Source organism: Hetaerina americana, unplaced genomic scaffold (assembly GCF_022747635.1).
Source record: "Hetaerina americana unplaced genomic scaffold, ioHetAmer1.1.p SCAF_8, whole genome shotgun sequence".
NCBI classification, from domain to species: Eukaryota; Metazoa; Arthropoda; class Insecta; order Odonata; family Calopterygidae; genus Hetaerina; species Hetaerina americana.
In genome coordinates this window covers 36,961,417-36,984,826 of record NW_027287427.1, presented here as the reverse complement: position 1 = coordinate 36,984,826, position 23,410 = coordinate 36,961,417, and the positions used below count along the sequence as shown (strand labels likewise).

Below are 23,410 nucleotides of genomic sequence, written 5' to 3'. Positions count from 1 at the left end.
TTTTTTAATTAATATATATAAATAATATCGTCGACCTTTGTCGAGTTTGGGATGGATGAGAGAGAGGAGGGCATTTGTTTTTATTCTTAGTTTTTTCGCCCGTTGATTCGTTTAGTCTTGAGTCTCGTTGTCCAGCCAATGATAGGATTAGGTTCTGTATAGCTTGCGGAGGCAGCGAGCGACACGTTGATGGGCATCAGCTGCGACTTTTTACACAGCAAGGGATTTCGTGATTCCTAGCGTCCTATAATTTTGTAGTTACAATACTTTATTTAAACTTGACAACTAAAAATCTAGGAAACTTGAGCTCTAGGACCTTGTAAAATAATAAATTAAAGGTATGCTTATATACCCGTAATAAGTAGGAGAAGGGAAAGCCTTCTTTTCCTCATGAGTTTCTACATCAATCAATGCAAGTGACACACAAGTATTTGAGTAAAATATTATCTGCATTCGCGTTCAAGTACGTACGGGCGCACCCCAGGCTTTCCTTCTCCTACTTAATACGACTATTGGAGTTTTCCTTTAATTTGTTTCTTGACAACTAACTATATGAATTGCTTATTTTTCAGATATGAATTTCAAGTTTTAAGAATAGTTGACGTGCATGTATATGATCAGCTGGGTTTTAATTTGGCATTAAAGGTTTCTTCTGTTTTTTCTTTTATGATTTGAGGAACGTTAAGGTTGTAGCCTGGGGTACGCCTTTACGAACTTGAACGCGAATGCAGATAATATTTTACTCAAATACTTGTATGCCATTTGCATTGATTTATGTAGAAACTTGTGAGGAAAGAGAAGGCTTTCCCTTCTCCTACCCACCCTCAACGGCCTGGGAGATGAGAGACAAATTTTTCACTTACCGACATATTCCCATAAATTTTTTAAGGAAAAGATGTAAAAGTATGGAATTGGCTGCAGCTCAGTAAAACGAAGAATGGTATCGTTCTCACTTAAGCAATCGGTAATTGCCAAGGGAGCCCTCAGGATTAGCGGAAAGTTCATGGTTTTAAGTTACAGCGATTTATAAGTGCGTCAAGTGTTTCCCTTAAACTTTCACCAGAAGGACAGCATGGCGAAAGACTTTCTGTGCTATGAATTATTGAGAGCGTTCCTGAAAATCAAAACGCTGGAAATGTTTCGTTCAAGTCCTCGAAAACCTGCGGAAAATAGTGGAACGTGTCAGGAAGGAGATCTGGGCTCACTGGAGGCTGCACTGCGACAACCACACCCACACCGCCTTCCTCGTGACCGAGTGCCTGGCCAAGCACAAGGTGGCGACACTGTCCCAGTCAACCTACTATTCCGATGTGGAATGGATTTCTTTTTGTTCCCAAGAGTAAAAATGAGCTTGAAACGCCACCATTGTGGAACGCTACGTGACGTCGCGACGAGCTGGTTGAATATAATTCCCGTTGACATCTTCAAGAAAGCGAACCGTAATTGGCAGAAGCGTTGGTATCGGCGTGTCAATGCACAAGGGTGCTATTTTGAAGAATTTTAGTAATTTGTAATTGGATCTGCAACATTTTTTTCCGCATTTAGTCTTCTTATTTTTAGAAGAAACCATGTATTTAGATAAGTAAAGAAGATTATGTTAGACCTTATTCAAATGGGGGAGGACTGGGGGCTGACCTCTGCCCTCTCATGGGGCAGAGGTCAGCCCCCACCAGTAGGTCACCTACTCCTAGTGTTACCTTATGTTTTCCCTTGAGTGCCGGAGACGAGGCAAAAAATTACTTGTAATTCCTATCAGAGCCTTGGACCTGTTAAGGCGTCAGGAAGTATTGTCAAGGTCGAAGGAGTTGGAGATTTCGAACCATATATTTCCATTTACGCCCCAAGCCACCTCCCTTCTTACATTAAGTGAATTCTTTAAACGTTTTAATAGTTTTGTCTAACATAATGTACACTAGCTTCCCTTATTTTTTTCACCGGTATGATTCGTCGACCTCCCTGCGCCGAGGTGTGTGTATATGCCTATGTATGAGTTCACAGAGTAATAATGTAGGGAAAGTTGCACCTAATGTGATTACATAGTCTTCTATGAGTTGTAGATTGGTGTGTTCAAGGCTGTATCAGGCCGGATATGGTAACGCTAATACGTTTTAAATTGAAATGCATTGATTTTTATTTTTTCCGATCTCGGTGTGTTACATTATGTCTGTATGCCAGGCGATTGAAATGTCTAAAATACATTCATATTGTGGGCCCATGGGCATTGTGAAAACAAGTTTAATGAGGAAAACAACCCTGCTGCTTTCACGACAGCGTTATTTTTTTATTCTCTATACACAAATCTCATTTAGTTCTCTAAAGGCAGCAACCACAGTCGTAATCGTTTCTGCATGCCAAAGCAATCATCTGTAACCGTTTCCAAGGGAAAATTCGATATCGACCAAAAATAAATAAACTCACAGGCAAACACACAAATGGAATATGAGAAATTGATTTTGGGTCATACACACTTCCACTTTGGGTTAATATCCAGCTTGCATCAACCTAATCGGGATCCAAGAGGCTCATTGCCTAACGGAAGTTTCGCAAAGAATAAAACATTTGGATGAATGTATTAATGAGATCACAACCCTCACCACTTTAATATAATATGACAGTGTTAATAAAAACCGCTAGTGAATGTAATAATTGGGATACTGCTGTTAATTCATCGAAAACCGAGGAACATGAATACAGGGACCGATGTAAACCTTCCATGTTTACCGAATTTCGTGTTAAACTAATTCAGGGTAAAATTTTCTGTCACGTTCGCTTATTTTCGTATCTTAGAAAGTATTTATTTATGATGTAAAATGTAATATTTGAAATCATTGAACTCACCCAATTCATCCACCATTCAATTCCAAACATTTCGTAAAAGCTTGTATTTAATGTACATTTAAATTGGCATGCGAATTGAAAATCTCAATAAGAATCATAAGGTAGGTTTTGAGATAACCTACTGTTGAGAAAATCAGTGGACTGGGAACTTCCATCTGTAAATGTCGTTTCGCATCGACCGAAAATTATTGGCCGGGAAATTAATATTTGATAAAGGGGAAATATTTTCGTCTCAAGTTGTTTCCTGTTTTCCGCTTCTTGTGAAGAGAATGTACATTGAAAAATACAGGAGGCGAAATTGTGGTTGTATTTCATTTTAACCAATGTTTCCTGTTGCCCGTTTTCGTATTAAACCCCTTTCCATCATAATATTTCAGGTTTATTTTGTCTGTAGTGCTCTTGTGACCATTTGTTTGGCTATATATTTATTTATATATCGTGTGAAAGTTAAATAACCTTTCGCTCCACGATTTTGCCGAATATAAGGTCTGTGAAAAAGTGCTGGTAAAAAATTTCTTGACGTGTTCATGAAGTGCTGAATTCAGACCGTCGTTTAATTGTGCGCATGGTCGCAGATCTTATTGGTATTGACATGACGCCAGTATACTATACACCATTATCACTGAAAATTTGACGATGCGAAAGATTTGCGCTTAACTCGTCCCAAAGGTCTTGACGGACGACCAAAAGCAGAGTAGATTTTTTGCTTGCAAAGACAGCGACATCGCGACGATTTCCCAGCCCCCTTACAGTCCCGACTTGGCACCAGTAGAATGTTTCCTATTCCCAAAAGTGAAACCCTTCCTCAAAGGCACCACCATGGGGCCCATGTGCCGTCAAAGAAACTTGCACGCGTACCCTTAAGGGCCTTCCGGAATCCGCCCACCAGGAACCCTTCGATTCGTGGAAAACCGCTGATAAAAGTGTGTCGACGATCAAGGGATGTACTTTGAGGAATGTTGAGTAATTGTAGCAATATCTGAAATAAATGTATTTTCCGAAATTTTTCCCGTTACTTTTTATACAAACCATGTATGAGGTGAATTTAGTGGACGGAGAGAATAGAAAGTGTGTGGAGGAGGATTTAGATCCGTGTATCCATAACAGTCGGGAAATAGCAGCGTAAACATATTCAGAGGCGAAACCCGCGAAAGACTTATCGCTGTTCATGACGCTAAAAAAATATTGACCTCTTTCGTCTAAGCGGATTTTATGCCGGCGGACGTGGTGTTCAATTTCTCCATAGGGGTTCATTTGGAACGGTCCGGTGGCGGAGAAAGAAATTGGACGGAGGGGGGTAAAAAAAAGAGAAAGTTGACCGTAAAAAAAATTACCTAGGGCGGCCAAAAACGTTTAGCGCGTGGTCGCTGTGGTCCAACTTTGGTATAAATTTGAGTGTGCATGCTCTCGATGTTGAAAGAGCACGCCCCGCATTCCAGGTTCTCGTGTTCTGACTTAAAAAACGACTGGCTGGTTAAGTGGGCGCTTTTGGACTTATCCTCCGGATGAGGCCGCCCAATCTGATCGCCACCAGTATACTCACGTCGAGTTCATTAACTACATTCGTGATGTGACACCAATTGCTACTCGAATGTACATATTTCAATTTGGTATATGCTAAAATTGTAAGTTTAAATTATCCGGTAGCAGTCGATATTGTTTTCATCCAATTTGAGCGTCGATGAATGTCAAAAAAACCTTAACTTATCTCTTGACAATGGAGCGCCTTATATCTTGGTCGGCGAGTTGTGCCATTTTATCGATGAAATTTTCCATTTGATGCATTGGTGAAACTATCTTTAAAATATTTTGTAGAAATGGGTTATCGAATTTATTTCATAAAAAAACAGTGGCGACTCTTCAAAATATCGCCAACTGGCATTGTTGCTGGCCATTTTAAGAGTTCAAAATATGATGCAATTATTTACTTTCTCGCTTTGTGTTTCCGTGTTTCGGTAAGTCTCAGGTTTTTGTTTATCTTTAAGAGGCAAGCGTGAGAAAATATCGAAGTTTATTTAGTTCGCGGGCTACCGTGAAGTGAGCCATAAAAACCGAAAAACATGTACCTCACCATCAAATTGTATTTTTTTCGAGCTTCAGATGCTGTTATCAATGTCATAAATACTATCTGAGGGAAGAAATTGCTTATTGTGCCCCGATATGGCTGCAGAGAGTTGGATTGGCAGGTTTATTGGGATAGGCTTGCAGGTAGCATCGTGCGCGCGGCCGTAGATGCGCGTTACTACTCCAGCCCGTTCACCCATCGACCTGTGAACGGGGTAGTGGGGAAATGGGTCAGGAATGGAGTTCAAATATTCTCACGCGCTTACTCCTTTATCACGGCTTAGTTTTTTTGTGTGCAGCATAAGTCGTCTTTCGGATTCCGTTTGATGTGTTGAGCGCCTTAAATAATGGCCCCTGATGCTCGGTCATTTTACCCTTTTCCAGTTGTCGACATTTGGAAGCACCATACGTGGGGTATTTTTGGACTCGTAATGTTGGCGTCTTTCGTTGGTGTCCGCTCACGAAAGTGTTAACCTTTTGAAGATTTTGTTTTCTCTCATTCAAAACATGAAAGGCGAATGAAAATTTACGGAAAACGAAATAATTTTTATTCCCGAGCATGCGATATTCAACCGACTACTTAATCGATATGTTCATTCTTGGTCTTGGGATTTCAGAATTGCGTCGACGTTCTTTTCGCGAAGTTTCACCGAATCTTATTATCTACCGTTTTCCATTCTAAGGTTTACTTTCAGTGAAAATGCTTGTACTGTACTTTTCATTGTACAACATAGACATTCCTAATTGTGTTGTTACACTTTGTGCGTTATTTTTTATGCCATTTTTTGTTTAGTAATTGATTTTGTTGACGAAAAATAAATGTTATTTGATCGTTAGAGCATTCATTTATTACAAAACTGTTTTTCTTCTAGATATTCATGATTTTATTTACTCTAATGCAATTTTTTGCCCTTATTGCTTACAAAATAATGAGTTTAATCCATATAATAAACCATAAACAGTGGAAACATTGAGCTGAATAGGTCAATTCTCATTTTGAAAGGGCCTTTGAGATCTAAAAAATTTCCGCAAATGCAGCTAGTTTTGTGTAACGCTTTGGTGGAATGCCGGCTTACTCTTTTACAAACTGTATGCTTTGTCATGGGCACCCCAGTTAAAACCCTACTGACTTGCCCAACCTATAATATCCCGGGCAGTGCTTGCGTTTGTCCGTCTTTACACACAGAAAACATAACTCGGTACACATTAAACATAATTGGCGGGAAAAGAAACATGTATAAAAAAGACTTTATTTATTAAGTGAAAAAATGAATTAAAACTTTACAAGTTGTCGAATTTGAATAACAGTCAAATGAAAGAGCTCTCCTCCACTGGCTACATTACCTTACTAGCCCATCGCTGTCAGTTGTGAAAGGCCGAATTATTTGGACAGGGTATAATGCTATATGTTTCGAGAGAGAGGATTAGTACTCCCTATATAGAAACCTAACAGAATGTACTGTAATTATAATTAATTATATGGGAACTTATAGGTTGTTGCAGTTGTAATGCAGTTGATAAAATGCATATTTTCAAGACTTTCATTCAGCTTACATTTTATTTTTTAAATGTTATTGTGTGTGCATAGAGATGAACAATTTTTATAATTCTGCAGTAAAACCTTAATTTAAAGCACATATTGCAGCAAGTGTATGACATTATAAATTGGAATATTGCATTCTAATATTGATTTATATTCCTGTGATTCAATTTCTGGTATTAAAATTAATTTTCTTCCTTATTTGTTGGGAGCAATTCATTAAAATTATTTCTGCTGCTAATAATGTTATAAATATTTGCAGCTAATAATATAATAAATCATTTATTATTTATAATAATGAAATTAATAGTCTGTAATTTAGGAGATGTTTCATCAAAACACCATGGATGAAGTGGTAGTAGAAGATAACGGTTTGTGAAAAAAGTAGTCATTCGTTATTTTTTAGTTTGAGGACTTGTTTCTTTAACTGGTGCAAATTTTAAGTGAAAATATTTTTATTCATACTCATTTCAGGTATGCCTTTCAGCTGATCTCGTGATACAAATCCCAGGGAATATAAGCAATGGTGGCAGGGGAGGAGGGGGAGGTAGAGGTGGTAGCACTTATCGCCTGGATTACACACCACCTTATGGATATCCACTACCGAACACAACTTTTGCTGCCAGTGACATAGGGGATGTCATCCAGTTCTCAAGGGGTCGACCAGGGACCAACTATGACTTCTGGCTGTACCATACCAACTCAACAGTGAAAAACCTACTGACATGGACTGCATCCATCATAACGAGTTCGTATCTGATAATTTTTTTCAAGTTCATTTTGATGTACTCAATTAAGCGCCTAAGGTTATCGTTGCCATCAACCTGATTTATCAAAAAGCCATTCTTTCATATCCTTACTTGTGTGTTCTGTACTTTTAACAGTTAAATTTTTCTTTTAATTATTAAATATTTATATTGCAGTTATTAATACAAAACATTTTAGCAATAGAACATTGGGAGTACCACAATATTAAATTTACCTACACATTGCCAATTATTTTTTATTTTATTCTTATAATGTTAAGTGAGATACCCAATTAATCTAAGATGATTTCTGATGCATGGTTTAATTATTCCACACTGTGATTATAAGCGATTCATCATACAAATTTTTATTTCAAAATTATTTGGATTCAATAGAATGTATGATTATTCAAGGTGATGAGTACAAAGAGATCTCTCTGGCAAATTGTGCTTAAAAACTGCATAATTTATAGTGCTGTTAAATATGTATTGGGCTAAAATCCAATAATTATGATTAGAAGTAGGACCAGGGTAAAACAATGAATTAATTTTTTATGCACATCTTATGTTAAACATCACGAGTTAATTAAATTTCACTGTAAGGTATTGATCGCTAAGCACTCTTTTTGTAATTAGAGCTGTTTTAATTGGCTGCTGCAATTTCTTTATCAAAATAATTTTTGAATTAAAACTATGGAATGCTTACAAAATCCTCATCTATCCTGGGGCAGAAAAAAATTAGCAGAATGAGGTAATTGTATTCTTTAATTTCATGTCTCATTCATGTCTTTGTAGAGGTCATTTGGAAGAGAAAAGAAAGTCTAATGTTTTATTCCAAATTTTAATACATGTATGTATTTCAATAAAATTAGCAAAAGCTCTGTGGTATTTATGTCCTCTTCTGCTTTGAAGAGTGTTCAAAACCTTAGGCATTCTCGGTTGTCTCCGTAAACTCCATTTCCTCTCCTCAGATTATTTTCGGGAAATATATAGCACCCCTGTATGTGTATTCTCAGTCACTTGTAGACTCAAGTCATTCCTCCAGTGTCAGATCATTGCATTCAGTATGGTCAACAATGACAACTACTTAGCAGAGTGTATGAAAGGCATTTTTCTCTGCAAATGGATCAAGGAACCTTTTTCAGTCAAAGGATACGGAGGCTTATTCTAAAAGTAAAATGGTCGTTTTGTATCAATATACATATTTTTTGTGCATAAACTCTGGCATTGCAGATGATACAATCAATGTTTTTTTTATCTTTTCAGCTCCCGATCCTCCATCAAATCTTTCCGTCTACGTTGAAAATGGGACAGTCGCCCAAGTGACATGGAGTGCTCCTGCTCAAGGCGGCTATTCAAGTTATCGTCTGAAGGCATGTTCATTTTCTAAATGGTTATATTTATTCTCCTTAGAAGATTATTGAATAATCTGCTGATATATTCTAATATATATGGTATATTTATCGTGACAATAAATACTTAGTTTCATTTTATGCTACATTCAATTTTACGATCTTTAAGTTGCATATTATGCAATTGTGTCATTATTGCCCAATTATTTCAATGCCTGGTAAAAGTGAGTGAAAAGCAGTAATCATGGTGAGTGGCCCTGAAAACTAATAATACTCTTGGGCTTATCAGTAGCATAACCAGCCATTCCAGGTCTGAGTAGCAGAAAGAAAAATCTCACTAAACTATGATCCATTTTGGATAGCATCACTACGGCTAAAATGCATGAAGAACTAATGAAATAATTACTCGGGGGCGAGTAAAAGAAAGTTCATGCAAAAGAAATATTTAGTATTTGTTCAGAACCACCGAAAACCTACGATTAATTGGGAGAATAACTGTCATAATAATTGTGAGAAGTAAGATAAATTGAAGACCATGATTAATATAGTAATTGAGTGTACTAGTTAAAAAAGGAGCTATTTTTTTATGCGGCTATTGTAAAGCAGTAGAAAATATTTTCAATTTTGACTAGACATTTTATAAAAAAAACTTACCAAAATATTAGCTGTGGATGTATCAAAGTTGTGTACTAAAGCCTAGAAAGTTGATGTTTTTAAGTAAATGCAAATTTTGATGAAATATTCCAATATCCATGTGTAAGTTTTTTCTCAAAATTATTCCTCATACGTAATTCTGTTTAAGACATAGGTACATTAATGTGGGCTTAGGCTTAAGGGTGTGGCTACCAGATTGTTATTGTATTTTTGAAGGATGCATTCTTATGTTGCCGAAGAAGTCTCTGATTCCATTATATTTTTTAAATTCTAATTTGAAAGAGAAGAGGAAAATTCCTCTGATTTAATGTGCAGGAAATATACTGTAAAAGTAACTGGTAATTTGGACAAGTTCAAATATCAGTTGAGCGAATTCAATTTAACTTCTTGGAATTTCATTGACCTCCTTTTCTGTTACTATTCCTTGACAGGTTGTGCCATTATCTGAAGCTGGAGGAAAAGGAATGAGCATTCAGGTAGAAGCCAATGGATCTCCTTATACTTTAAATAATCTGACACCTGGAGCAACATATCAAATTCAACTCTTTACTGTTTATGAAAGCAAGGAGAGTGTGGCTTATACATCTCGTAACTTTACCACAAGTGAGTAGTAGATTTTGAAGTTCTAAAACTAGTATTAATATTGGTGCAATTGACATGACATAAATACATTGAGCACCAAAGTAATAACAAAAACCACTTAAATTTCCCCTTGATAAGTACTTTAAACGAGTACTGAGTTGTTTTTTAAGAACAAATTTAGGAAGGCAATCACTACAGTCATAAAATCAGCATATGCCAAGTAACAATCATAAAAGGCAATCACAAATATGGAATTTAAATGCTTAACTTAAATGAAATATTTGACACTATTGCCTCTTTCTAGAGTGTGTGATACTTTAATAGATGTTAGGATCAGCTGTGTTGGCATGTTGTTAGGGAGAAAAATAATATCCAAGTGTCACCTGCAGTTGAATTATCAATTTGTTGCTCCCATATGAACACTCGATGCCTTATGAGAAGGAAAATTATCATATAGATTTTCCTATATCAAAATCAACATATGGCATACACTGTGCAGACTTCTTGTCAGGCCAGATACATTTTTTCAGGATTTCATTTTGGTTTGGTTTACCCAGTATTATGGTGTATCAGTACGCTGCTTTTACCAAAGAGGCCAAGTTGAAATTGATGTTGGGAACCTTATGTAAAAATGTAAAGAAAAGACTGCTTATGTATTTAATGTAGTTTTGTATGGCTCAGGAACATAGTCTTTGAGGCAGGAGGGTAAGTTTAGATAAGAGGCATTCAAGATATGGGTGTGGAAGAGAATGGAGCAAATTAAATGGACAAGAAGGAAAATAAACAATCAAGTTTTAGGCATGGTAGGGAAAAGAAATTAGCTGTTGGGAAAAATTCCAAGAAATAAGGCCAAATGGCCGCAAGAGATATTGACAGGCAAAGGAAAAAAGCTGGGAAAGTAAAGGGAAGAAAAGAATAAGTGGATGCAACCAAGGAAGGTAGAGAGTTTACAGTGTTATAGAATGATTTATTGCTTTATCTAGCATAGGATTCGAGGATATTTTATATCATGTTAGTTAGGAGTACAGCAGAGTGTAGAATCAAGGTCCATCTTTTCCTACCGTAACCTGTTGGATTAATTTTAATTGTAATTTTAGAATATTTTGATGAGGTGCACCAGTTATAGTGAATGATGGAAGAAGTATGCTTTCCTGGTTTGATCGTGCTTAGAGAGAATAGATGAGAGTCGAAACACCAAATAGGCATAATGAGAGTGGACTTAATGCATTGTTTGAGAGGAAGAGATAGACTGAAAAAGTCATGGATGAATGCAGTTGAAGAGATTCTCGATACTAGGAATATTTAAAAGTCTGAGGGAAAAAAGGGTATGTTTGAGACAATGTATGAATGTGACAAAGGTTAAAGAAGTATCCAAGGACAGGGCAGAATTGAAGCCATAATTGAGGGTAAGTTTCCTCTCATACCTGTTACCGGTTGACTTAACAACCTGAAACTAGTTGAAATTTGCTGTCTCAGGTGTAACTTTATGGAATTTGCGTAACATAGTGAAATAAAATGAAATCATTTACTTTTTAATTCCACACACTTTATTTAAAAAAAAGCACAACCCTGGTTTTGGTATTGAACGTCATCATCAGGTGGTCCTCATAGAAGCAAACTTAGTATATATACCCTCGGATCAAAGAGGTTGGAGGGTTAAAAAGGTTACAATGTAGCTGGGAAGGAAAGAGAATTACTTGCCAAAAAGATGTAATTCTCTTATCTTCCCAGCTACATTGTTACCTTTTTACCCCTCCAACCTCCCTCTCTGACCAACCCCCCCTCCTTTGAATTAAGGTATATTTACCAAGTTTGCTTCTATGAGGACCACCTGATGATGACGTTCAACATCGAAACCTGGGTCGTGTTTTTTTTTTAAATAAAGTGTGTGGAATTACAAAGTAAATTATTTCATTTCATTCCAACTGAAACTAGTTGATTTTATTTCTTGACAGTGCCTGCCCCAAAAAGGAATGGCATTAAGTGTATGTATACATGTTAATGGGAAACTGATTTTCCATCATTGTGATCTATGGAAAAAACTTATTCAAATGAGATGAAGAGTCAGGGTCATTCCAGTGTTTATAGGGTGCAGATTCTTTTTTCGTTGTCAAGGCATTGTCTCAGCTTTGGTCTGGTGCTCTCCCTGAGGATTGCAGTTTGGCAGCATTTTTGAGAGTTTTGCTCATGCTTAAACATTTTCCAAAAGTGATTTGGCATTAAACAGCTTAGGGTGTCTGTTAGGAAAAAAATTATTCGGGTTAGTTACAGTGCAATAGAAAATAATTTTCATATCAATTTAATGTCATAAGTTTAAAGTATGAAATTCAACAGCTATAAGGAATTTCTTTCAGTTGGAATGGAGATATTCTGTTAATGTCAGTGGCGTGTAAAATATTACTTAATCCTCTCCAAGTCCTTTTCTTCTGCTATGGCTGCAATATAATTAGTTGTACTTTTGAAATTAGTTAAACTCATCTGCGCACTAACAGTGATTATGACTCTGGCATTAGGGATTAATATTTGATTGATGGGTATCGAGATGGTGCTGTGGCTATCAAACTGGCTTCCCACCCATAGGGCCCGGGTTCGAATCCTGGTGGCGTTGAATATTTTTCAATGGTATCTTGATCCCTACTTGAGGTGCTTTGTGGAGGGCACTTTGAGAGAGTACGTCATCCATTGAATGGGACGTTAAGCTGTGGACCCCTTGGCGCCTTTCGTAAAGAGTAGGCTAAAGCCAATGCTGGGTTTCTCTCCACCCTTCATACTTTCCTGTCCATACCTAATGGCAGAAATGACCTCGGCTGTCGGTCACCTCCCCTAAATACTACTACTTCTACTACTATTTAATTTATTGAAAATTTGCTATTTTTTCTTGCAGAACCAAATACTCCTGGAAAATTCATAGTCTGGTTTAGGAATGAAACCACACTTCTTGTTCTTTGGCAACCTCCATATCCAGCAGGAATATTCACTCATTATAAGGTAAAAATAAGAATAGGATTAAAGCTTTTTTATAAAGCAAATAGCATCCAACTCTCCCTATAACCTGGGGTAAAGAATGGAAGTACAATTATAGTGCTTTGGCCCAAGCATTGGGATTTAACATAGTGCTTAGTTTTAATATTATTTGTTGTCATTAAGGCACATCTTCAAGCATTATGTATGCCCAGTTAGATGACTGAGATATAATTATTTTTTAAATATGATGACTTCTTTCCTTACTCAATTTTTATAACTATGTCTGCAGGACTGATGCCTTGGGCTGGATAAGTATGTAGTAAGATTGATATAAATCACATTTTCTTAAATCACACTTTTAAGAGCCTTTACATCAATGGAACCTGTTTTTCAATTTCTCTGAGAAAACATCATGGCATTTTCTAACTTATCCACAGATGGATAAGCAAGCGTAGGTTTTTGAGAGGCTACCATTGTAGTAATTTCTTAATACTTTTAAATATCTTTCTTCAAGTCCAAGCTCAAGCATTTAAAGAACCACTTCTCATAAATAGAATGAATTTATGTGCAAAAAAATTGAGTATTTTTGATATAATATAATTCAGTGAAATAGCTTGATCTTTAATAAATTCATTGTATCAGTTTGATGGAAAATTCTCAAATGTAGACTATGCTAAATCATTGGGTAAATCTAATAGGGAGTGATAGTCATTTTGTGGCATAATTTAAATTTAGCATTACCAGCTATATTTAATCATATGTTTACAGTTAAAATTACATTAGAAAAATTTTCAGGGAAAATGTTTTAGTTGGGATAATGCCACAACTAATGCTATTAACAGAACTCATATCATAATCAATAATGGGTTTTATCTTATTCAATTAAATTTCTGGGTTTTCGTAAAATAAATGCTAAATGCTGTGCTAAACGGCAGCTACAATTTGTAAATTTTGGCCAGTCTCTATTTATTTTGGGGATCTTGTTTGAGTATATATATATATATATATATATATATATATATATATATATATATATATATATATATATATATATATATATATATATATATATATAATACCTGTATTTTTTAATGTCGAACTTCACTCACGGAAGGCCACATTTTACTAAAAATAAAAAGGTTGTGATAATGAAACCTTCCATGGAAGTGGTGTTGCCCTAGACCAGAAATGATTTATATGATGTAGTATAATTGCAAAGAAAAACAGGAAGGATGATGAGTGCTCACCAAGCCCAATATGCATTGAGAAATTGCAGTTGGACATAACCGAAGAATCTCATTCTGGATGCACCCTGATACACACCAAAAAAGCCTCTCCCTAGTGCTTGCTTTCTTGCGTCACCTTATCTAGGAGGGTCCATTTGTCTCCCTGAGCACTGAACTGCAACCTTCAAGGTTCACTGACCGCGTAACCCATTTTAACCTGCGTACTCATTTCAGGTATCAATTGACCCTCATGATGCATTGGAAAGTGTATTATATGTGGAGAAAGAGGGTGAACCACCTGGACCAGCACAAGCAGCATTTAAAGGACTAGTCCCAGGTATATTATTTATTTGGATATATGTCCATAATGAGTCATTTCATTGGTCTTGATTTAAAGTTACTGCTTTCATCACCATTTGACCTCACATCCTGCCCCTGTCCTTCATCTCAAACACTTGTTCTGTAGAATATTTTTCTCCTAGTACAGATTTTTCTGTACTAGGAGAAAATTATTATCCCAAGGGTTTGAAAATTTTTATGATAGAATGTGCCCACATTAGTACTTTTCTCTGGGATCATGTCAAGTATTTTCCAGATTATAGTATTCATATTTAAATCTGCAATTGAATTTTAAGCTGTTATGATAGTACCTACATAGCCTTAGACTTTGGAATCGATTGTGAAGCTGTACATACTTTCGCATGTTACTTTGTGAACTTGGCATTAAAGTCCAACATTTTGTGTTGCACCACGTTGTAAGTGAGCATGAAAACAGTATAATTTAGGTCTAATGTTGGATATTTTGCTGTTGCATACTATTAGATTCTTTCTTGCATCAATAAATGTTGCCATCTTCCTTAAATATTCATGGCTTTCAATGTGATGAAAGTTTTCACTATTTTGTTTGACCATAAATTTTTTCTTGATCGCAATAAAAGATGTCCTAAACATTCATAACATATGTAGATATTACATACATAACCCAAATTTATGAAAGTGTATTCATAGGTAATGATTGTGGAAAAATATTTTTGGTGAAAGAAAGGTGCCAATAAAAATGTTTATTGGTTCGAACATAAGACGTATTTGTAACAAGTATGGAACATGTCACATTGTCTGCTCATATTCTATATCAATATTATAGAGCCAGTATATATCTCAAAATAAAAATATAAGTAAGTGTACAGAGTAAAAACCAAAAACAGGAGTCAGGAGTAACAAGAGTATTTTCGTAGAGTTATTGATAAAGAAAATCCTCTGGTGGTGGTGGGTTAATGTCCTCGCCTTCCAACCCAGAGGTTGTGGGTTCGATTCTCACCCAGGTTTGTTATTCTCCACCTAGGGCTTGAGTGTTTGTAATTGCCTATTGTTATATTATTTTTAATAAGTCCGAAGTGCTGTTTCAGATTAATTTGAAATAAATAAATTTATGTAGAGAAAGGGCATGAATTCATCAACTGTATAGCATTGATGATCACAAAGGAATTGATATAGTTTAGACCTCAATAGCAAAAAATTATCTATTTCTCTTAATTTTCTCGGTAGTGCTTTTAGAATGTCACGCCTGTATATACAGGGTTCTTAGCAAATATGGATGAGTTGTGAGCAGTTATTCTAAAGTCATTACAACCTCTTATGCTATACCTATGTACGTATTTGTTTTCAGAGTTAACATGGCTTTATTTTGCTGCATAAAGTTTATAGTATGGAATATATACAAAAGAGAAGAGTTAGAATGTTGAATCTTTTAAAATAAGGTCTACAGCTGTTTGCCCTTGAAACTTTTCCTAGGATTCTTACTGTCTATTTTTGTAGTCTAAAGAGGTGGATGATATGAGTGCCCCCACCTGACAATGATATATGTATTTCAGTCTATTTTGAATTAATGCATAATAGACTGAGATAGCAGTAGCAGTGTCAACCAAGGCCACAATTTTCCTCTGTAACGGTAGCATCCTGTGGTAACTTCAGGGCATAGTTGATCAACTTGAACTTCCCAAGATAGGGACTCATGAACATCAATGTCTATTAAAAAATTGAAAATCATTAAATCCTTTGGTATGAAGCACATGGATATGATAACTTATTCTTTGTACATCTTCAGGTTTAACTTTGTGGAAGATGTTCATACTGAATGAAACAAACTATGTGCTTTTCTGCATGGATTTAATTATTTTACAAATATGGCATAATCTTAAAATACCATTTCCAAAGTTAGCTGATTCATGGATTTATGTTCAAAATATCAATCATAGGGAATAATATTGAAGCTGTAGTTGGGAAGTATTAAATGTGTGTGGAAAAATATGAAGTTTGTTGGCTTCAGTATAATAACCTATCAATGGTTCCAGAAGTGTCATTAGTCACTATATTATATAGTAGATAAATCTTATCAGTATTGAATAGTGAAACAGATTTTTCCATTATTTTCAAGTTTTTTAATGTTATTGTTTTTATTTCATTTCAGGTCGTGCTTATAACATATCTGTTCAAACAGTCAGTGAAGATGAGACATCTGCACCAACAACTGCTCAATATAGAACTGTGCCTCTCAGGCCTGTGAATGTATCATTTGATCCTTTGTACATAACATCAAGTTCATTCCAAGTTGAATGGGAGGCACCGAAAGGGATTAGGTAAGTTTGTTTAAAACTTAAACAGTCCAAAAACCCATTCAAGTGCAATATATTATTTTGCGTGAGTAAAAATAGACTATAAATTCCAGCTCAAGTAGAATATGCAGGTTTGCTTTTCCCCCTCTAAGTGTGAAATCTGCAAATTGTTAACTTTCAGCTCTTGGTGTAGCAAAGTGTGTGTGGGTGTGTTTACAAACTCTTTCATTTGCAATTTTCAAGTAACAATAAAATTCAAACTTGCTCAGAAATTTATACCACCATAGAAATTTCTATTTATTTCAAATAAGATTAAAAATAGACTTTTAGCCTTTGTTAATGAGTTCATGGATCTTTAAATAAACAATCTGAAACTTCTATAACCAATCTGCCAAAATCATGACATCAACTTTTTTACATTTTCCATGTTTTTTGCTCCATTCTTACAGTGAATTTGACAAGTATCAAGTATCCATCACAGTCAGGAGGCAAGCCCCAGTAACTCGCAACCGTGAAGAACCAAATATTTGGGAATTTCGGGAAAATTTAGAGCCAGGTCGAACATATCAAGTAGTGGTTAAGACTGTTTCTGGGAAAGTTACGAGTTGGCCCGCAACTGGAAATGTTACACTCAGTAAGTTGAAATGCCATTGAGATATTTTCCTTGATTGAAACTTTATTTTTACATGCATGATTCAAAACAATTGCCTTGCAGCATGAACTGTTTTATTATCGTCACCAAATCCTTAATGGAGGCAACAATTTATTTATCATTATTGCTTAAATTCCCTTTGAAAAATTTCTTATTTGGGGACTCATCAGATGTTTTTTGATGAAGTACTTTGATGAAATCACATTTAGTGGAGTATGGGATGAAAAGTGAATCTTCTTGGGACCATAAGAGACTTGTCTTGACCTCCTCTGTTGTTATTTCAATCCAAGCAACTTAATATTTTAAGAATTATGTAGCATGGAAAGACAAGAAATAGAATTTTGATAACTATGAACATTATTTATTGTTTTCAATTTTTTTCTCAGAACCTTTGCCAGTGCAAGATCTCTCATCTTATATTGATGATGGAGGTGCAATTAAAATATCATGGATGCCGGACACAAACAGTTTTCAAGAGAGATACAAGGTAATTACTTTGTATGCAATTCAAGTTTAAATTTAAATCTAAATTACCCAAGTTCATAGTCTGTCATTATATTTGTGATGTATTTCCAGCATAACCAGTGTCATTTATTTTCCAGAGTCCAAATCATTTGGTATGAATCTCAAGTTCCTCATGTCATACAATTCTTGTTTTTAAAAGGTCCATGCCTGTGAGCATTTTTCCCTAAAGATTTAAATTGTTTATGTGTTTTGGTTGTACTTTAAAATTAATGAGGCATTTTAGATGTTGCCTCAATTTTCTCAAAAGCATTGCAATTGACATTGATGTTTTCAAATCAATGTCAAATATGTATTTTTTATCAATATTTATTGGTGATAACTTAAGAAATAATTAGCCATTAAAACTACTTTAGTTTAACCTTATTATTATGTACACTTAAATTATGTGATGATGATAAAGTAATTTTAATGTAGAAACCATTTCAAGCTAATCAAAGGTAAATATAAGTATTAAGTAAACTATTCATAAATTATGTTAAAGATTTAGTTGGAGTATTTTATAAAATTGTTGAACATAACCTAAAGTGAATACATATTTGTGAGATTTCTAAAAAAATATCCTTTTCCTTGATTTTATTTTAAAGAACTAGAGCTTAACTCCTATGGTATAATTTAAAATTCTGTCAAGATTTCAGATGCAGCATGTTAAAGTGATATATTTCAAGGTTAACATGAAATCATCGATAATAATGAATACTTATTTAATATTTGCATTAGTTAAAACATAATTTAGTCACTCTGTATTCTTCTTATATTATATATTCTGGTATTTAAAATTGTGTTTTTGAATAGTTTTTTTCGTCTTCTGAGCATTACTGCTACCAATATACTGTGTAAATGTCATTTTTGTGTGACTCATAAATAAATATACTGGGTAATTAAACAAAAATTGGTATTCCTGGATTCATTATTTATTTTCAACAGATCAGTTATTATGAAGTGGAGACCTACAATGGAGATAGCAACAGCATATTTGTGGATGGCACAGTTGCATACCTGGAATCGCTATTGCCGGGACGTAATTATTCAATTACAGTGCAAGCTGTAAGCAACAAAGTGGAAAGTAATGAAACATCCATATTCCAGGCAACAAGTAAGTACTTTTTGTCTAGAGGATGTTTTGTGTGATAGATTTTTAGTGGGTACTCAACATCCCACCACCACTCCTTATTTTTTACCCACCGTTTCTTTTTATTCTCCCCCACTGTTTAAAACTTTTTTAGTCTTCCTTTCAGCCAAGTCAGTCGGCAGATAACTTTCTCTATTTTTAGTAATGCCCATATCTCAAAAGCCTCCCACCTGTACTGATCTCAAATACGAGGTTAAATAGTATTCAAACAGAATTAAAAGTATATTTTCATAAAGATATATTGAATTTCAAATGTATTATTTTTTCTCATTTTGTGAACCGCACTGAGAAGGCATTTGAAATTATTTTCATGAAATCTCAGAATCGTTGAAAATGTAAGACAGTTTTTTTTCTCCCAGATGAGAAATCTCCTCCTTTAGTCATTCAATGGCAAGGAAAATGGGAAGAGATTGAAGAGAAAACTGAACAGATTCTTTATTTTGTCCATGCCTTTGGCAAGAGCATGTATATGACTTAATTAAGTGGGAAAGCAAAGTCAGGAATAAATTCTTCAAAGTATGAAACACATATTTGTTGGAATACCAGTCAACAATAAATCCTAATTGTTCTCATTTTGGATATGTTTACATGAATCTATTTTTTTTTTAATTGTAAAATGTCTCGTATTCAAATTGTGCTTTCTCCTTTCTTCAGGACCTTCTTCTCCTATTATTGAAGATCTTCGTCCAATGCTTGGTGGATTAAACATTTCATGGAAATCTGATGTCAACTCACGACAAGAAAAGTTTGAAGTCATTTACGAACGAAATGACACTGGTGAGTGGTTACTTTTTAATTTTATCTCATCTGAGTTCATAGTTTGTTCCATAGTTAAAAGAAATTATAAATGTAATATGTTTTAATGTATGTGTTTACTTGCTGATAATTTCTTTCTTTTGTGTTGAGGATTTTTTTTAATTACCACTGTGTTTCTTTCTGTTATCTTTTTAGGAGTAGCAATTAAACAAGTTACTAATAATTCAAGACTTATTCTTCAGAATTTATACCCGGGTGCAGGTTATGAAGTCAAAGTTTTTGCAATCAGTCATGGCTTACAGAGTGAGCCTCATGATTACTTTCAAGCTGTATGTGAGTATATTTCATGTTTTTCCCTTTCCAGAAATGTAACATCTCCCCAGTAAAATAAAATGAATATCAAGCAAATTACAATAACATTTAAGAGTTTTTCAGTAATAATTCAAGTAATCAATTTTTGTTGAAAAGTGATTTAAAAAAGGTGGTTATTTTCCCTCTGTATATTTTCCCATATCATTCATAAATTTAAGCATAACAATGTATTTGGAGCAGACAGTAATCTCAAACTTATCCAAATATCAGTGCACTGTAAAATTATGACAGTCCATAATAATGAAAAAATATTGATTGCCATGACCTAATCAAAAAAATTTCTATCAATGATAAAATTATTTCATTCGCATGTATTCATTTTAATTATAGTAGAGAGTAACTGTACTTATCATATCATAACTCTTTTTTCCTTACAGACCCTAATCCTCCCCAGAATCTTACTATAGAAAAAGTGACTAGTAACTCGGTCCTTGTTCGCTGGGAACCCCCTTTGGACTCACGTTTCTCAGACTATGCCATACGGTAAGGACATATTTGCATATTATGGGCCAGGGATACACAGGTATAACTTCAACCCTTAAGCACAAGCTGATTCAATGGAAAAATACTTAATATCAAGTATTTTTTTCCCATATCAGTTATAGAAAATGTTTGCCTTTATTACAAATTTCGATAATATCACTGTTTTGAGTCAGTGGTTAGCAACAGAGTTTTAATATTTCGCTGGAAGTATTTCATAAAAAAAATTCCAAAATATGACATAAATGTAGTGCATTTAGTTGCATCTCCCATGTAGTGCTGCTGCGACTTTTATATTCATTGGGGTAACAGGGTTGGCACCCCTTTACTAATGTATGCATACATTGTATCTCTCCCGATCAACTTGCGGTCTACAGGTGTTCAACCATAAGTAGTATGAAAGTGGTGTGAAGGCATAGGAAATGGTTGCCTTTAACACAAATTTCAATAATATCAAAATAATAGCAGAAACTAAGCTTCACGTGAAAATTTAAAATGATAATAACCTCATGGGATCTTAAATGAAAAGATTGTCTTACAATATTGCATTCAAACTTGAAGTCATGATTTATGCTTCAGAATGCGAGAAACAAGGCAGATGAAGGGCTATTTGGCCCAGCGATGTTGACTTTCTGAGATTCTATGATGAATAAACGTTAATATACTTGTGGCTGCTGATTTTTTTAATGCCTACATTCAATTTTTTTGTTATTAAGTGTTAACATCAAAATAATTTGATCTTTTCTGCTTTAATCAAGTATATTTCAGTCTTTTGATTGAAGGGGGCCATTATCACTACCAGCAGTTTCTTGCCAATCAGGTCTGCCAACTCTCTCTTGTGATGATAAATCGTACTGTGGGAAATACAGTAGCATATAACATTCCACTGAACTGTAAACCCCCTGAGTCTTGAGAATTTCTACTTCTTGGACACAAATTTCAGTGGAAAATAATGTTTAAAAGATGAAATCATCACCTATGTGATATGGTAGCTAAGCTTTCATTGTGTCTTTTATCCAATCAATCATAAGTTCCAAAGTAGAAGGCATGTTGGTTGTTGTTTGAAATCCTTGGAAAAAGTCAGTTAAATTATTCCTGTACTCTTTCAGCTCAATGTCAAAATCTTCAATTCATGGAGTATTTCTCTCTTTTTGTACTTTATGAAAATCGTTGAAATCGTCGGGTTAAGTTTTATTCCAGACATTTTTCTCTTGGGTAAACAGAAGTCAAACCAAATTGAAGACTTATTTCTTTTCAAATTATATATCCCACTTTGTCATATCGCAAAATCATGAAGGTTTTAAAAATTGGCTAGTGAAGATATTGCATCCTTTTTGTTTTTTACCCAAATCTGTGAGAGCAAACACAACCTTTATCCTCAGTAATACTTATTTTTTCTTAGTGCAATAATGAATTTAACTTAAAAGTAATACATGACTCTTAATTTACTGCTCAGACTTCCTGACGTGTAATCATATATTAAAATCTGCTGATAATCAGGTATACTTTCTTATTTTCAAATGGGTTACTGAACTCATCTCTCTCAAAGAGATGTTTCAAGTAAACAGAGCTTGTAACTCAAATCTTTGGAGTGTATGTGTGTAAATGGTTGCTAAATCTTAATATTGAGTATCTGTCACAAAGCCATGAAATGAAAATAAGTAAATCATACAGCGGAAGTGACTGTCTTCCAGTGTACTAGTTTTGGTCCCATGGCTCTGGTAAAAGGTTTATTTATTTTCCATGTGTTCTAGAAAATTACTAGGTTTTGAACTTTTTCCTAACAAAAATAATTCCTTCTTAAAGAAAAATGTGAGGTACACAAAGTGTTTATTTCCTACAGAAAAAATTTAGAAAATGGTGCATACATACCACCAATGAAGCCTTCTTTTGCCCCTAGCAGGTGGTATGTAACCTGCTTTATATAGCCAAAACTGGAATTTTGTATGAAGCATGAGCTATTGGGTTCACTTCTCAGTTTATTTATGTGACAATCTAAAACAAATGTACTTCATTTCAGCTAATATTCCTGATATCAATCAGATTCTTTTACTCATGTGCTACTACTTCTAAGACTGATGTCGCTCTAATGATATATGTTTATATTATTGACAGCTATCGAACAGAAGAAGATGATAGGTGGGTAAGACTTCCTGCTGTCAGGGATAATGAAGCAGAGGTCACAGACATGACACCTGGAGAGAAGTATGTGGTGCAAGTTAACACAGTTAGCTATGGTGTTGATAGTACTGAGCCTCAAGAAGTCACCCAGATCATTCGTAAGTGAATGAATAATTTAAAATTTTGATTATATGCTTTCTTTTATCAATTTTAAGTCTTTTAGAGAGAATGGACATTATCTAATTACACAGGTTCATTCTAACATGGAGTAATTTTATTGAATTAGTGAGCAGCATCTTCCAATACTGCCTTTTTATGGTTTTTTTTGTCGAGTAGTGGATATATCCATTGTTAAGAAAACAAAATATTATAAACTCAGATCTCTTTATAAGCCCTGTGGTTGCTAAATAATATTAGTTTCAATGAGAATGTGGTAACAGTTAATGAAATCTAAACAATTAATTATTCCTTTAGGTTGACAAACCTGACACATTTTCATGAAAAAAATTATCATGCAGAAATTGTGATAGTCTTGCGAAACCGATTATTTGCGTAAAGATTTATTTTTCTTTTATTAAAGCTTATTTAAACATGGTGAATTAATAGATTATTTATTTCAATTTTAATGGATAGATGTGTATTCTGCAAAAGCATGCCTGATTGTTACATAACCAATATTAGGGGTATTTTAAAAGAGTGTGCATTTTATTTTTATTATGAATATGTAATGGGACAATTTTATAGCATTTTGATATAGTTGTGCTGCTCAGAATTCCTCACTACAAGTTTCAATTTTA

General features: G+C 34.6%; 1 protein-coding gene across 2 annotated transcripts in view; it reads left to right on the top strand.

Annotated features, from left to right (window-relative positions):
- Window positions 1-23,410, top strand: part of Ptp10D (Protein tyrosine phosphatase 10D) — a 325,242-nt gene that overhangs the window by 278,645 nt on the left and 23,187 nt on the right. For both annotated transcript variants that reach the window (XM_071596771.1, XM_071596770.1), the window contains exons 2-14: window positions 6,917-7,190; window positions 8,455-8,561; window positions 9,626-9,797; window positions 12,661-12,764; window positions 14,201-14,303; window positions 16,434-16,602; window positions 17,028-17,212; window positions 17,617-17,717; window positions 18,680-18,848; window positions 19,539-19,661; window positions 19,836-19,973; window positions 20,390-20,495; window positions 22,608-22,771. In XM_071596771.1, coding sequence (XP_071452872.1) covers window positions 6,917-7,190; window positions 8,455-8,561; window positions 9,626-9,797; window positions 12,661-12,764; window positions 14,201-14,303; window positions 16,434-16,602; window positions 17,028-17,212; window positions 17,617-17,717; window positions 18,680-18,848; window positions 19,539-19,661; window positions 19,836-19,973; window positions 20,390-20,495; window positions 22,608-22,771 — 1,915 coding nt within the window. The remainder of the gene's footprint in view (window positions 1-6,916; window positions 7,191-8,454; window positions 8,562-9,625; window positions 9,798-12,660; window positions 12,765-14,200; window positions 14,304-16,433; window positions 16,603-17,027; window positions 17,213-17,616; window positions 17,718-18,679; window positions 18,849-19,538; window positions 19,662-19,835; window positions 19,974-20,389; window positions 20,496-22,607; window positions 22,772-23,410) is intronic.